The sequence below is a fragment of the Hyaena hyaena genome, unplaced genomic scaffold (genome assembly GCF_003009895.1).
Source record: "Hyaena hyaena isolate Hyena2069 unplaced genomic scaffold, ASM300989v1 scaffold_30, whole genome shotgun sequence".
Classification (NCBI taxonomy): Eukaryota; Metazoa; Chordata; class Mammalia; order Carnivora; family Hyaenidae; genus Hyaena; species Hyaena hyaena.
The window spans coordinates 1,440,052-1,454,890 of NW_024080662.1; the positions used below are offsets into that span (position 1 = coordinate 1,440,052).

The 14,839-nt window shown below is 55.9% G+C and overlaps 1 protein-coding gene across 14 annotated transcripts; it reads left to right on the forward strand.

The window, feature by feature from the left end:
• Positions 1–26: 26 nt before the first annotated feature.
• USP19 (ubiquitin specific peptidase 19) lies at positions 27–11,477 on the forward strand. 14 transcript variants are annotated; one of them, XM_039228134.1, is made up of 27 exons: positions 27–130; positions 1,648–1,907; positions 2,182–2,217; positions 2,389–2,517; positions 2,604–2,737; positions 2,811–3,113; positions 3,220–3,442; positions 3,566–3,722; positions 3,834–3,905; positions 4,020–4,135; positions 4,239–4,459; positions 4,544–4,739; positions 4,822–4,955; positions 5,082–5,240; positions 5,325–5,435; positions 5,917–6,027; positions 6,108–6,209; positions 6,978–7,118; positions 7,210–7,328; positions 7,565–7,702; positions 7,800–8,113; positions 8,215–8,325; positions 8,414–8,630; positions 8,714–8,866; positions 8,962–9,122; positions 9,204–9,382; positions 10,367–11,006. In XM_039228134.1, the coding sequence occupies exons 2-27, from the start codon at positions 1,784–1,786 to the stop codon at positions 10,589–10,591; spliced, it is 4,086 nt and encodes a 1,361-aa protein (XP_039084065.1). In that variant the 5' UTR covers positions 27–130; positions 1,648–1,783; the 3' UTR covers positions 10,592–11,006. The 14 variants fall into 14 exon arrangements, with proteins under 14 accessions (XP_039084065.1, XP_039084066.1, XP_039084060.1 ...); XM_039228135.1 differs by lacking the exon at positions 10,367–11,006 and adding an exon at positions 11,018–11,477 and having other exon boundaries at positions 29–130; positions 3,220–3,436; XM_039228129.1 differs by lacking the exons at positions 27–130; positions 10,367–11,006 and adding an exon at positions 11,018–11,477 and having other exon boundaries at positions 1,693–1,907.
• The last annotated feature ends 3,362 nt before the right edge of the window (positions 11,478–14,839 follow it).

The following is a 14,839-nucleotide window of genomic DNA, read 5'->3' on the forward strand; positions in this document are numbered from 1 at the left end:
GCTGAGGCGGCGGCGGCGGCGACGGGACGGGGGAGGGGCGCGCCGGAACCGGAACCGACCAGACGCCGGAACCGGAACCGAGAGCGGGTTGCCAGGGCCCTAAGAGGGCTGGCGGCGGCGGCCTCGCTCGGTGAGTGGGACGGCCTGCAGTTCGTCTGCCTGGCCGGAGCCAGGGAGGCCGCGACGCGGGCCCGGGATGCCTGTTCAAGGTCACAGGCCGTGCCAGCCTCGACCCCTCGAGCCCCGCGACGTGCCGGGCCCACCGATGCAGGCGGGGCCGTTACTCTACGCCCGTGGTCGGCCTCCTGCCTCCGAGAGGGCTGGCGGCGAGCGAGGGTGGCTTCCTGGAGGAGGTGGTGGAGGGCACAGGATTTGGAGGCTGGAGCTGAGTCGCAGCCCGGCCAGGGCGCTGGTCTGTAGTCAGTAATCCCGCGCAGCCGTGTAGGCCGGCATGATCTCTAGAAAGACTCTTTCTTGTCCCGGCGTCTCCGGGAGAATGGGGAGGGACGCGACCTTAAGCTGGGGCCTGGTGCAGAGACGTGGAGGGTGACCACTCCTCGGCTCTGGATCTGTCGTCATTAAAGTTCCAGCCCACCAGTTCCTCCCTCCTCCTCCTCCCCCGAGAAGAACGTCCCTCTACCCCCGCCACACATACACCTTGGGTACACCCTGCGGAACACAGAATAGTCACTATTTGCTCTGCACCCGTCTCAGGCCAGGCTTTAAGCTGCCAGGGGTCCTGGATTCACTGTTCATCCCCACCCTTATCTCAATTTTGAGAACTTTATTTTGGATGGAAAAACAGCCTAGAATCTACTGGCGGGTTTGTGGGAAACTGGGTAGAAGGTCGCTAGCCCAGTGTTCATGAGTGAGTGAATCTAGGAAGGAAGGGGATGCTGTCTGTTTCAGTCTCAAACTGGATACCCATCTGGCTTTGGCTCTGGGACAGAATTGTTGCTGAAAGGGTAGTAAGGCAACTGGATACCCTTTTCACCCCAGCTTTTGCAGGCCCCTCTCAGCTTGGGACAGGAGCTGGAGAGAAAAATCTCTCTTGGGATGTAGGAGGAAAGCCCAAACAGTGCATAGGAACAGTTTTAGAGGAAGGTGGGAGTTGGCAGGTGTCAGGTGGAGCACCTTAATCCCAGTACTTTGCCTGTGCAGTGGTAGCACCTGGATTGGGTCTGTCTTTGGCCACAGATGCTAGTCCCCTTGCTGCTTGGTTGTCTTCTTTCTGCCTTCCTCCTCCACCTCCTACTTCTCAGGTGGTGACTAAGCAGCCAGTGAGAGTGAGGAAAAGTGAGCACCCTGCTCAGAGTGCCAGCCTGTGGGCTGGAGCCATGGCTCCTTTCCAGATTGGTGGAGGAGCCTGGTTCCAGGCCATGGCTGCCTTGACCTGGCGCCTCCTCTGTGAGGCTCCCATCTTTGTGGCTCTGTATGGCAGGCATCTAGGAGTCTCTGCCAGAAGTTGTTGTTGCTACTTCTATTGTTTATTTTCTTTTCAGAATAGTCCAAGTGTCCAGGGGTACATTAGGTACTGGGGAGATATTGCTCCATAGGGTTAGTTGTATCCTGGGATGCTGAGCCCTGGCTGTAACCAAGAAGCAAATTGTTGGGCCTTGGTAGTGATCACTGGTCCCTTCTCATTAGGCTGACAGTTCCTTGTTGGAGAATTTGGCCACAAAGAGTTGCCAAGATAGCTGGGCCAGGAAGAAAGCGCCGTAGCCCTGACCCAGACGCCGTTGCCGACCCCGGGGCACTCTGGCTGTCGACCAAGCGGCTCAAGATGTCTGGTGGGGCCAGCACCACGGGCCCAAGGAGAGGTCCCCCAGGACTGGAGGATGCCACCAGTAAGAAGAAGCAGAAAGATCGAGCAAACCAGGAGAGCAAGGATGGAGATCCTAGGAGAGGTGAAAGTGGCATTCCCAGAGTGCTTGTGGTCTCCTCCTGCCTTTTGAGCACACAGATTGGGTGTTGGGAGATGACATTTTTGCTGTTTTTTCTGTGTTGGTCTGATACCAAGAGTAGGGTATCACAGCAGGCTGGGTAGAGCCTCAGCTTTGAGGTCTGCGTACCTGGCTGAGATTCTGAAGATGGTGCTTGGTGGGGTGATGGGATCTTGGAGGCTGCCTCCCCACCATCATTTCCCTTTTTTTTTTTTTTTTTTTTAATCTTTGTTGTCAGGATCAGTGTCTTCTCGGGAGGACCAGGCCAAAGAGGGTGAGTGATGATTTGGCCTTTTGGATGCTAGAGTGCCACAGGCGAGGAGGGGGCACTGGGACTATAGCCTTCATCTGGAGCTGTCATGCTAGGGCTGGGTCTCTGGCACCTGCTTGTCCCCATTGGGAGTTTATGGAGACTCTCACAGTCTCATTGGTACTTCTCCTGCAGAGTTGTTGCTTGATTGGAGGCAGAGTGCAGATGAGGTGATTGTCAAGCTGCGTGTGGGAGCGGGTCCCCTGCGGCTGGAGGAGGTGGATGCTGCTTTCACAGACACAGACTGTGTGGTGCGGCTTCCAGGTGCGCCCATCTGTCCTAAGGCCAGCTGTGTATTTGAATCCTCTGATATTCCCCACCACAGCTCACTGCTCCTACTCTGTCTCCAGGTGGTCGGCAGTGGGGTGGTGTTTTCTACGCTGAGATAGAAAGTTCTTGCACCAAAGTACAAGCCCGCAAGGGTGGCCTCCTGCAGCTGGCACTGCCCAAGAAGGTGCCTCTGCTCACATGGCCCACTCTTCTGGTAAGTTCCACAACGTAGTAGGGTAGGGATACCCAGGGTGGTTGACAGGGCCTGACTGCTGTATCTTTGGTAGAAGAAACCTCTAGGGACCCAGGAAGCGGTGCCAGGGCTGCGGTGTCAGGAGAATGGGCAGGAGCCATCTCCCATTGCCCTGGAGCCAGGCCCTGAGCCCCGGCGGGCTAAACAGGAGGCCCGGAACCAGAAGAGGGCCCAGGGCCGTGGTGAGGTAGGCGCAGGGGCTGGACCCGGGGCCCAGGCAGGGCCCAGCGCCAAGAGGGCTGTGCATCTCCGCAGAGGGCCAGATGGGGAAGGGTCCAGAGATGGACCTGGACCCCAGGGCAATGCGCCCCCCTTCTTGGCTGAGACAGCTACCCAGGTGAGAGTGGGGTACCCGTGGGAAACGGGAGGGTAGGGAGATGGACTGCAGTGGGGCCAACTGCCAGATCTAGGGCTGATCCTGCCCACAATTTTGCCACAAATAGGCTGAGGCCGAGGAACAGCTCCGGGTACCACCGCTGAACCCCCAGATCTGCCTTTTGGGTTCAGAGGAGAATCTAGCACTCTTGTCAGGAGAGAAGACCGTGTCCCCCAGGAATGATCCAGTTTCCCCAGCCATGGCTCGGAGCAGAGACCCTGAGAAAGGTGACCGTTCCAAAGAGGAGATGGCAGAGGCAGCAGATGCTGTAACCTTGGTGGATGGTAAAGGTGGGGCTGGGGGTGGTAAGCAGAGCCCTAGGTTGGGTTGCAAGGTTGGTGGATGGATAGGGAATAGAACAGCTGTGGGCTGGAACCTGTCCTGGGCAGTGCTGAGCTGTGGTTTCAATGTAGAGCCGGAGTCCATGGTGAACCTGGCATTTGTCAAGAATGACTCATATGAGAAGGGGCCGGATTCAGTGGTGGTGCACGTGTACGTGAAAGAAATCTGCAGAGACACTTCTCGAGTGCTTTTCCGCGAACAAGATTTCACACTTATCTTCCAGACCAGGTGGGTGGGTGGGCAGGAGACTGGGCAGACAGTGTACTTCAGGCAGGACAGTGTGTCTCATGCTCTTCTTCCCACCCTTCCTCCTGCCCTGCCCCTGCTCTGCTTCTGCAGGGATGGAAACTTCCTGAGATTGCATCCAGACTGTGGGCCCCACACCATCTTCCGTTGGCAGGTGAAGCTCAGGTGGGTGGTTCCCGGCCCCAGCACTATGCCTGTCTCAACCTGGGCTCCATCTCCCTGGCCCATCTACCCCACATCCACTCCACCCAAGTCTCTGAGTTCAGCCTTTCCCCACAGGAACCTGATTGAGCCTGAGCAGTGCACCTTCTGCTTCACGGCCTCTCGCATTGACATCTGCCTCCGTAAGCGACAAAGTCAGCGCTGGGGGGGCCTGGAGGCCCCAGCTGCACGAGGTCTGCACACGAGCTCCCTTCATTGTCCAGCCCACATAACTCGGACCTTCACCCCCTGCCACATGCTGCTAACCACCAGCCCCCTCATTTCCCCCTTTTTAAGGTGCAGTGGGTGGTGCAAAGGTTGCCGTGCCGACAGGTCCAACCCCTCTGGATTCAACTCCACCGGGAGGTGCCCCCCACCCTCTCACAGGCCAGGAGGAAGCTCGAGCTGTGGAGAAGGAAAAACCCAAGGCTCGATCTGAGGACACAGGGCTGGATGGTGTGGTGGCCCGCACCCCCATGGAGCATGTAGCTCCAAAGCCAGAGCCACACTTGGCCTCGGTGAGAATCCTGGGCGGGGAGGGCCAAGGTTAGAGGCTGAGGAGCCTCAGGGCTGCTCTCTCATGGCCCTCCTTACTCCCACAGCCGAAGCCCACATGTATGGTGCCTCCAATGCCCCACAGCCCTGTGAGTGGAGATAGTGTGGAAGAAGAGGAGGAGGAAGAGAAGAAGGTGTGTCTGCCAGGCTTCACTGGCCTTGTCAATCTAGGCAACACCTGCTTCATGAACAGTGTCATTCAGTCTCTCTCCAATACTCGGGAGCTCCGGGACTTCTTCCATGGTGAGAGCAGGGCCTGGAGCCCAGGGCTGTGGCAGAGGGGAATCTTTCCCTGCTCACAGTTCTACTTGGCTGCTGTTCCTAGACCGCTCCTTTGAGGCCGAGATCAACTACAACAACCCACTGGGGACCGGTGGGCGTCTGGCCATTGGCTTTGCTGTGTTGCTCCGGGCCCTATGGAAGGGCACCCACCATGCCTTCCAGCCTTCCAAGTTGAAGGTGATCTGTGGTCATTCCTACCCCTGGCTAGAGTGGGTGGGGAAGGCTCACCAGCTGGGTACATGGTGGGTGCTGAGGTTCAGTGGGTGCTGGGGTTCCGTGCTCACACTTGGCCCCTGCATCCAGGCCATCGTGGCGAGCAAGGCCAGCCAGTTCACAGGCTATGCGCAGCACGATGCCCAGGAATTCATGGCTTTCTTGCTGGATGGGCTGCATGAAGACTTGAATCGCATTCAGAACAAGCCCTACACAGAGACCGTGGACTCAGATGGGCGGCCCGATGAGGTCAGGGTTGGGGGCAGAGGTGGGCATAGCTTCTGCATATCCTAGTCCCCAGGTCTCCTTGATCCTCACCACTCTGCTCCTCAGGTGGTGGCTGAAGAAGCATGGCAGCGACATAAGATGAGGAATGACTCTTTCATCGTAGACCTGTTTCAGGGCCAGTATAAGTCGAAGCTGGTGTGCCCTGTGTGTGCCAAGGTGTGAAGGGCTTCCCTGGAAAGAGGCTCCTAGCTTGGATTAGCTGGCTTGGTCAAATTGGGGTTGGAGGCATGTGCATCTATAGATGCTGTTTGGGCAAAGAAACTGACAGGGAGGCCTTCGGCTGCTTTGTAGGCTGCAGAAACCAGGCTGGGTAGGTTTCCTGAGTGAGGTTGAAGGGGTGTTTGGCCTCCAAACAGCTATAAGGTAGGGCAGGGATATGGGTAGGATTGGGAAGATGTGGGGTACAAGTGAGGGGCACAATTGACAAGTGGTGAGGCTGAGCAGGGCCTTAATTGTCAGAAAGAGAGTATTCTTTCCTGGTGACCCTTCTGGTCTGTCCAGGGTTCTCAAACCTGAGTTCGGTGGTTGGCTCTGAGGCCCTGAGAGCCATCTGAGTGCCTGGATTGGGCTCCCTGGGCGTGAACATCCTGTTTCTGACTCCCTGTGCAGCCAGTTAGTGCCACTTATGCATCTACAGGTCTCCATCACTTTTGACCCATTCCTCTACCTGCCAGTACCCTTGCCACAGAAGCAGAAGGTTCTTCCCATCTTCTATTTTGCTCGGGAGCCGCACAGCAAGCCCATCAAGGTGAGACATAAGCTCCTGTATCTGGGCAATCCTGAAGACCCCGTCCACCTCCCCCATGGTCTTTACTTTTGTCACCACAGTTTCTGGTGAGCATCAGCAAGGAGAACTCCAGTGCAAGTGAAGTGTTGGACTCCCTCTCTCAGAGTGTCCACGTGAAGCCTGAGAACTTGCGTCTGGCTGAGGTATATTGGTCTTTCCGCAGGCTCTTACACACGTGGATCTGTGTATGTACTTAGGGTGTGCAGACACACGTGACTGGTTGTTGGCGTCTGTGTCCATACACACGAATGTGCATGTAGGTGCACAGTGGTGTGCTAGGGGTTGAGGCATGTTTGAAACCAGGTTTTTGGGCTATGTAACAGAAGTGCTCTCAGTTCCCAAGGTTCCCATCATCAAGGTTTACTCCCCCTTTGGGTGAGGGCCCTCAACTGCTTTTCCCTCTTCCAACAAGAAGCTGGAGCTGCAGGGCTACCTTTCCTCAGCGGTTGTTCTTCCTCCATCCTGCCACTCTCTCATATTATCCCAGATTTGTGTGCTGGTCTTCCCCAAAATTTCCTAGCTTCCAGCCTGGAAGTGCTCTTTTCTTTGGGGCTAGAAGTGGGAAGGAGCCTCCTCAAATGTGATCCCTCCACAAAAGTCATGTTGTAGGCTCCGCAGGCCCCCACTAATTGATAGCAGGGTAGAGGCCTTCAGTGTGGTGAAGTGCTGGTTTCACCAGAGTGCTGGTTTGATTGATAATTTTCCTAGTCCTGGCTTTCAGGCTCTCTGAAGCACCTGCTTATTTTCTTGGGCACTGAGGTTGGTATCAATAGAGGCATATGGTGCTTTGGAGCCACAATCCCCACTCTGCTGCCCAAACCCAAGTTCAGGGCCAAGCCTTCTTGTGCCCTGGGGCAGGGCTACAGAAAGGGCTTGTCCTCATGTAGGATCTGTGTGTTTTCTGTCCCCAGGTGATTAAGAATCGTTTCCACCGTGTGTTCCTGCCCTCCCACTCATTAGACACTGTGTCCCCATCCGACACATTCCTCTGCTTTGAGCTGCTATCCCCAGAGTTGGCTAAGGAGCGGGTGGTGGTGCTAGAGGTGCAGCAGGTAAGTGAGGACCAATCTGATGGCACAAGGCCCTGTGGGAGGGGGCATTCTCACCCAGGCTGGCCTTGCTGAGCCAGACCACCCACCCTAGCGCCCCCAGGTACCCAGCGTCCCCATCTCCAAGTGTGCAGCCTGCCAGCGGAAGCAGCAGTCAGAGGATGAGAAGCTGAAGCGCTGTACCCGGTGCTACCGCGTGGGCTACTGCAACCAGTGAGGACCCCCGTGGTCCCCCCCCACCCCTTCCCTCCTCTCCACATTTCATTTGGCACCCTACCTCCTCTCCACATAGAGGCACATGTTTTGAGCCCTCTAGCGATCACTACTCTGCCAGGCTCTGGGGGAGGCAGGGCTGGCATACCCAGTTCCCAAGGCCAGAGGCTAGCCCCCAGTGGAGAGTCATAAGAGGTGGGGCTAAGGCCCTATTCCTACTTCCTCCTTCTCTCCAGGCTCTGTCAGAAAACCCACTGGCCTGACCACAAGGGTCTCTGCCGCCCTGAGAACATTGGCTACCCATTTCTGGTCAGTGTACCTGCCTCACGTCTCACTTATGCTCGTCTTGCTCAGCTGCTAGAGGGCTATGCCCGGTAAGTGCCTAGTGGTTGGATGAGGGTGCGGTATCTGGGGGAACAGATGCCAGGTAGGCTTGTCAGGATTCTTACTTGCCTTGCTGCCTGTTGCCAGGTACTCTGTGAGTGTATTCCAACCACCCTTCCAGCCTGGCCGCATGGCCTTGGAGTCCCAGGGCACTGGCTGCACTACGTTGCTCTCCACTAACTCTCTGGAGGCTGGGGACAGTGAGAGGGACCCGATTCAGCCTCCTGAGCTCCAGCTGGTGACCCCCGTGGCTGAGGGGGACACAGGGGTCCCTAGGACATGGGTGGCTCCTGATCGAGGCCCTGTGCCCAGCACCAGTGGAGTTTCTTCTGAGGTGCTGGCCAGTGGGCCTGTTGAGGTTGGCTCCTTGCCTGCTGGTGAGAAGATATCTAGGCCCGAAGGTAAGAGTCCGGTGAAAGGTTTTGCAGCTGGGTAGGGGAGTTTAGGGGAAGCTCATTTAGGTCCTGGTAGGTAGGGGAGCTCTGATTATGTTTTTTCACAGCTGCTGTGCCTGGATATCAGCACCCCAGTGAAGCCATGAATGCCCACACCCCCCAGTTCTTCATCTATAAAATCGATGCATCTAACCGAGAGCAGCGGTTGGAGGACAAAGGTGGCTGAGGCTATGGTTGGAAGCCATGGGGTAGGCTGGGCTGGCCCCTTGCTGCAGCTGCATGACGCCTCTTCCTGCCCATCTCCAGGAGACACCCCCCTGGAGCTGGGTGAGGACTGCAGCTTGGCTCTAGTCTGGCGGAACAATGAGCGCCTGCAGGAGTTTGTGTTGGTAGCCTCCAAGGAGCTGGAGTGTGCTGAGGATCCAGGCTCTGCTGGCGAGGCTGCCCGTGCTGGGCACTTCACTCTGGACCAGTGCCTGAACCTCTTCACTCGGCCCGAGGTGCTGGCGCCTGAGGAGGCTTGGTGAGGACGGGGTGGCAGGCAGGTGGTGGGGCAGGGTGGGGTGGAGATGTGCTGGTCTTAACCTCGCCTGTGTCTGCTGTCAGGTACTGCCCACAGTGTAAACAACACAGAGAGGCTTCCAAGCAGCTGCTGCTGTGGCGCTTGCCCAGTGTACTCATTGTGCAGCTCAAGCGCTTCTCCTTTCGGAGTTTCATCTGGCGTGACAAGATCAATGACTTGGTGGAGTTCCCTGTTCGGTGAGCGATGAGCCCTGGTGACAGTAATCAGGTTATGGGGGGTACCATCCTGGGCACCTATTGACTCTTTTACCTTTCTCTGGCTGGAACCATAGGAACCTGGACCTGAGCAAGTTTTGCATTGGTCAGAAAGAGGAGCAGCTGCCTAGCTACGACCTGTACGCTGTCATCAACCACTATGGAGGCATGATTGGCGGCCACTACACTGCCTGTGCCCGCCTGCCCAATGACCGCAGCAGCCAGCGCAGCGACGTGGGTGAGGGCACATGCAGCCAGCAGGATAGGTGGTAGGCGTGGGGGTGCAGGTTATGTTCACACTCTTCCCACTTCGCTGTAGGCTGGCGCTTATTTGATGACAGCACGGTGACAACAGTAGACGAGAGCCAGGTCGTGACCCGTTATGCCTATGTACTCTTCTACCGCCGGCGGAACTCTCCTGTGGAGAGGCCCCCCAGGGCAGGTCACTCTGAGCACCACCCAGACCTAGGCCCTGCAGCCGAGGCTGCTGCCAGCCAGGTGAGGCACTGGGGAGGCTTCGTAGGCTAGGAGCCCAATTCACAGATGGGAGGGGGTGGGGTACAGCCTCCTCTCTTCTAGCCATAGGCCCCTGGAGTCCTGGAATTCATGATCCTCTTCTATCAGAGTCCTAGTTCGAGGAATCCCCATGCTGTAGTGACACTTGTAAAGGTGCATGCACACCAGCACATTGCTGTTGGCATGCATACAGGCACCCTCTTGGCACAAGCTAAGTAGCTGCTCTGAACCTCACTGGGTAGGATACCATAAACATACTGTACCCAACATTCACCCAGCTTTCCTTTGCACCCTCCTCACATGCCAGCCAGCCCACAGACCCTCAGTTGTGATCACTCCTTTGTTCTGATGTACACTCAGGACAGGGCCTGTCCAGATTGGCTATGGGCTAGGGTGGCCGCCACCATCTCTGAGGTGAGCGTCAGTTCCTGCTGAACGCTTGGGGGGTCTTCTGTCCCTTACTGACATGGGGTGCCATAGAGCTGGTTGGTGGGCACTGCTGCATCTCTCCTTGGACTTGTTTCCTCGTTTCTCTCCTCTCCTCCCTTGAGCCCTCTCTGCTCAGATGCAGAGGAATCCCAGTAGAAGATAGTGGTCACAGTCTATTGAGATATGGGTTGGGTGGGAGGGAGCCAGTTTACTTGGGTTGGCAGCTCTATCCTCCATGAGCTCCTCTGTGGGAGCCCTGGGCTGAAAAACTGACCAGCTAACCATCCCCCTCCAATCCCCATGGAAAGCTGCATGTCAATTGGGAAACTTATCAAGATTCTCCTGCCCTGGTGCTCTGTCTAGACAACTCTGCAAGTGGCCCATTTGGCTCCTGCCTGCCCACCTCCCTCCTGCTTGACTTGGGATATGTAAGGAGTTAGTGCCAGTCATCTTGGGTGGGACCGTCGTGGCCAGGGGACACCGGGTCCCTTTCTACCCCCTGCCCCAGGTGCTGATGCCCGTTTCCACACACTGTAGGCTTCCCGGATTTGGCAGGAGCTGGAGGCCGAGGAGGAACCGGTACCCGAGGGGCCTATGCCCCTGGGTCCCTGGGGGCCCCAAGACTGGGTGGGCCCACCACGTGGCCCTACCACACCAGATGAGGGCTGCCTCCGGTACTTTGTTCTGGGCACCGTGGTAGCTTTGGTGGCCCTCGTGCTCAACGTGTTCTATCCTCTGGTATCCCAGAGTTGCTGGAGATGAGCTCGACTGCAGGCAGCTGCTGTGAGCTGGCCCACCTACCTGTCCACCAGGCAATGCCTGCCTCTGTGGTGGGGACCAACTCTGGGCTTGGGCCTCAGTGTGTGCATCTGGTGGGAGAGGATGGGGACTGTGGCTCCTGCCGGGGCAGAGCATCTAGGGTGGGTATCCGTCCAGCTGTCTGTCCGTTCGTCCTGCTGCTCTGACCCTTGGTGTGGGGCTTAGCCCTGCCCAAGCAGCTTCCTGTATTTCAAGTGTTAATAAAGCGAGACTCTTCAGGCCCGATCTCGTCTCTCTGTCTCAATGCCGCTGCTGTCTGCGTCTGCCTTGGGGCCCTCCCTTGGGTGCCGGGGCTCTGAGCCAGCACCCCCGGGATGCCAGGCAGCATACTGGGCAGCCCCCAACTCCTGTCCTCATATTCTGTTGCAGGGACTAGGCCCTGGCCAGGCCCCCGAGGTGGCCCCCACGCGGACAGCCCCTGAACGCTTCGCCCCCTCTGTGGACCGCCCAGCCCCCACCTACAGCAACATGGAGGAGGTCGATTAGCAGGTCCCTGGCTGGTGGGGGAGGTGGGGACTGGGTTTGGGAAATCCCCCACAGAGGGCCAGCTCTTTGCCGCTTCTCCTTCTCTAACCCAGAGGACACTGGCTTCATCAGTGGGGGTTGGGGGTGTGATTGAGGTGGGAACCTCACAAGTTGGGCCCTCTTGTCAGTTTGACCCTCTCAACCAGTGGACCTTGGCTTCTCCAGCCACTCCCAGTGCCGCGTGATTTGATTCTCAGTTGTACCTTCAATTCTTTCTGACTCGCATCATAAACGTTACATAATTTTATTCTAAAAATTGTAATTTTTTTTGCATTTTGGAAGTGATTGCTGCTGTTTAAATATATTTTAAAAATAAATGATAAATAAGCAGACTTAGTGACTGTGATGCACCAGGTTGCTGCAGCTACCTCTCCCCATCGAGAGGGTGTGTTTGTGCGCGCGCGTGCATGTGTATGTATGTAGGTAGGTGTATTAAAGACCCTGAAAGTGCTCTGGTCTGAGTAGAGATGGCAGGGTCCCCCTGTAGCCCTGTGGGGCACGATGCCCCAAGTGCCATCAGCTTTCTGGGCCCTTTAATCCCACCAGTTCTGAGTCTCATATAGAGGCAGCTGTAGTGGACATCCCTGTCAATATCTTCCACGTAAAGGGTGGATGAATACTCCATGAGGCTCCAGAAGCTGAGGTAAAAGGTGCAGGCACTGGGGGCACCTGGGTGGCTCAGTCGGTTAAGTGTCCGACTTCAGCTCAGGTCATGATCTCACAATTCGTGGGTTTGAGCCCCGTGTCGGGCTCTGTGCTGACAGTGAGCTCAGAGCCTGGAGCCTGCTTCCGTATCTCCCTCTCTCTCTAACCCTCTCCTGCTCACGCACTCTCTCTCTCTCTCTCTCTCCCTCTCTCTTTCTCTCTCAGAAATAAATAAAACATAAAAAAAAAAAGGTGCAGACACTGGAGTAGTCTGGGGCTGACTGCCAGACGACAGGTAAGGAAGGACTTGCTGAGGAACAGGAAGCATTGGGAATATTGCCTTCAACCTTTCCTAGTATCAGATTTTTCTTTCCTGTAGTCTGAGCACCATCTGGATCTCTTAGTGGAGAACAGAGCAGGAAAAAACTGCTGTGGAGGGAGAGACCCTGCTCCAAAAGGAGGACAGGGAGAGAGATCAGAGCTCATTTTGGCTGTTTTCATGTGGGAGGAAGGGTGCAGGGTCCCTGGCAGGCCATTTCTTCCCTTGAGTTCTTGAGACCTTGGCTCCTGGCCATTGCCCCAGGCTGTTCACCCATAGTGAGTCTGCACTCTTGTCCTAGTTTCAAAGCCCCTGTGACCTTGTGAGAAGCTTCCTTAACTCTTCATAGATAATGTTGCTTCTTCCTCTGTCCAGTTGCTTGGGAGTAAGGGTGGGTGTCTCCAGCTGGAGGAGATGGGAAGCAGAGGTGCTCATGAGGCAAGTGTTTAGATAAGCCAGAGAGAGTATAAGGCAGGCAGAGGTGGTGCAGGATCCTGGCAGCCCTGTAGGTCCATCCCTGTCCCAAGTCTCTGGGGCTAGTCTTACAAGGAGGTTAGCATGTGGGCCTTGCTAGTACCCTTTAGCTTAGGCTGGAGTTAGGGGGAGCAGTGAGCAGAGGGAGCTCTTGGAGAAAGTTACCCCTGTGACCAGTGTTGGCTTTTCTCTATGGGAACAACAGCACACGGGCCGTGGTAGGGTTGCTGGCCGGGGGCTGGGAGTAGGGGTGGGAGCCTGGAGAGCTGGGTGTGAGAATCTGCAAAAATGTTGGAATTGCAAGCTGACTGCTGTTGGCTGGCATACTGTTGGAGGGCCTGCTAGTATGGTGTACCACAGGACTGTGCTGGGTCTTTACTGCATGCAGCCCCAAGGGTCTAGCCACTGGGGGTCTGTAAGTACTGGATGCACTGATCAAGGGGCTCTGTCCATCCCTGACCTGCTGCTGTTGTGTCGGCCATATAACCTTTCTGTGGCATCTGCACTGTGGCCTCTACTGCCTCTGTACTGTCAGTTTATGCCCTAGGACCCTGCTTCTTCCCATGCCACAGCTGGGCCTTGTAGACTGTTGCCTGGCTTTTCTCCTTGATCATCTTTTTCTTGATCTTTGAAGTAGTGCCAAGGGCTTATGCAAACAAACCAGCCCCTGAGCTGGGCCATAAAATTTCATGGTTCTGTTCTCTGTAAGTCCTAGGGCTCCAGAGGACTGGCCAGCCTGCCAGTGTCTCTGGTGGCATTCTTGGTAGCACTGGTGGGACTACAACTTCATCCTGTGACATGGAGCCACAGGGTAGGCACTGTGAGAGAACCAGAAAAGGGGGTATAGGCCCTGACTCCATGAAGGGGGCCATCACCATACCTGCAGGACTCAGTGATGGTGGTAATGATGCTGTAATAAATCCTTCAGTGGCATCAGGTACAGAGGGGATAGTGGATGTGGCAGGCACTGTCTTCATCATAGGCACCTTTGTAGTGGGCTAAGCATCTGCAGCTGCAGACTCAGCATAGGGCTGGTATGGCTGAGACTCTGTGTTTTGGTGCCTATCTATGGCACCACGGCACCTCATCCCCTCCTCAATCCCCTGCACCTGGCCTTGCCTGGGCTGGATATCAGGCTGGGGCTGTGGGGAGCCAAGACACAGGACTGGACTTAGATATTGATACAGTGTGTGGCACTGGGAAGAACCCGGTTGTGGTCATCATGTGGGACCCAGATGTAGGCCCAGAAGTGAAACTGGGTCATTAGTGGGAAACAGGACACAGAATATGGATAGATTGCAACCAGGATCCTGCCCAGTTCCTTAAGGTCCATGAGTATTAGTGACACCAAAGCCTTGAAGAGTCTGAGTTCCAATCCAAAATCTCTTCACCATCCCAGCAGCTCCAGTTCCACAAAGAAAACACTGTTCTGTTTTAGCCCCATTCTCAGCAGGTCCTGGAAGTCCAGTGAGAGACCGGACAGTCCCTCCCAAACACAATAGGTATCCTCAAGATATCTCCTCTGCCTCACCCTATCCCAACTTCAGTAAAATACCTTGCCAAACACTTGCAGATGGGTTTCAAGCCTAACTTGCTCCTGGTGTTCGTGACGTTTGCCTGCTTTGACAGGGGAGGGTAATTGTGCGAGAATTTAAAACCAAATCATTACAGAACATCTGCGAGGTCCTTCCTGGCCCAAATCCCTCTCTCTTCTGACCAGGTGTGTCTAGGTGGGCGCCTGAAAAGCGCCGGACTCACGAAGCCCGCCCTTTATCTTGACCAGATTTCCCGGGCTTCATTTAGCTCAACTGTTTCCATGACAACTCCAAAGCTATGACCTCAGAAACGTGATGGGGACTCGCATTTGCTTTCAACAACAGCCCTGGGATGGTCCCAAGGTTTCCAGGACTGAAGGAAAAAAATCGAAAAGCAAAGGGCCATGCTTACTTCTACGTCCTGCTTCTGTGCTGAGCACCTTCCCTTCAGGTCGGCGGCAAATCGTGCTATCGCCCTCTACCCCTCAACCTCCTCAAAAGACGGTGAGCTCAAAGACGGAAGTGAAGCGCCGGGAAAGAAGGGTTGGGGCCGGCTCTGCCTTTTAAATGGCGCTGACGACCTTGGAGAGCCCGCCCCCTCCCTCCAGGAAGGCTACCATTGGCTTTCCCTAGCGGCTTCACTCTCTTATTGGTCAGTGGGCTAAAGCCAACGTGCAGATTGGCCCCAAAGTT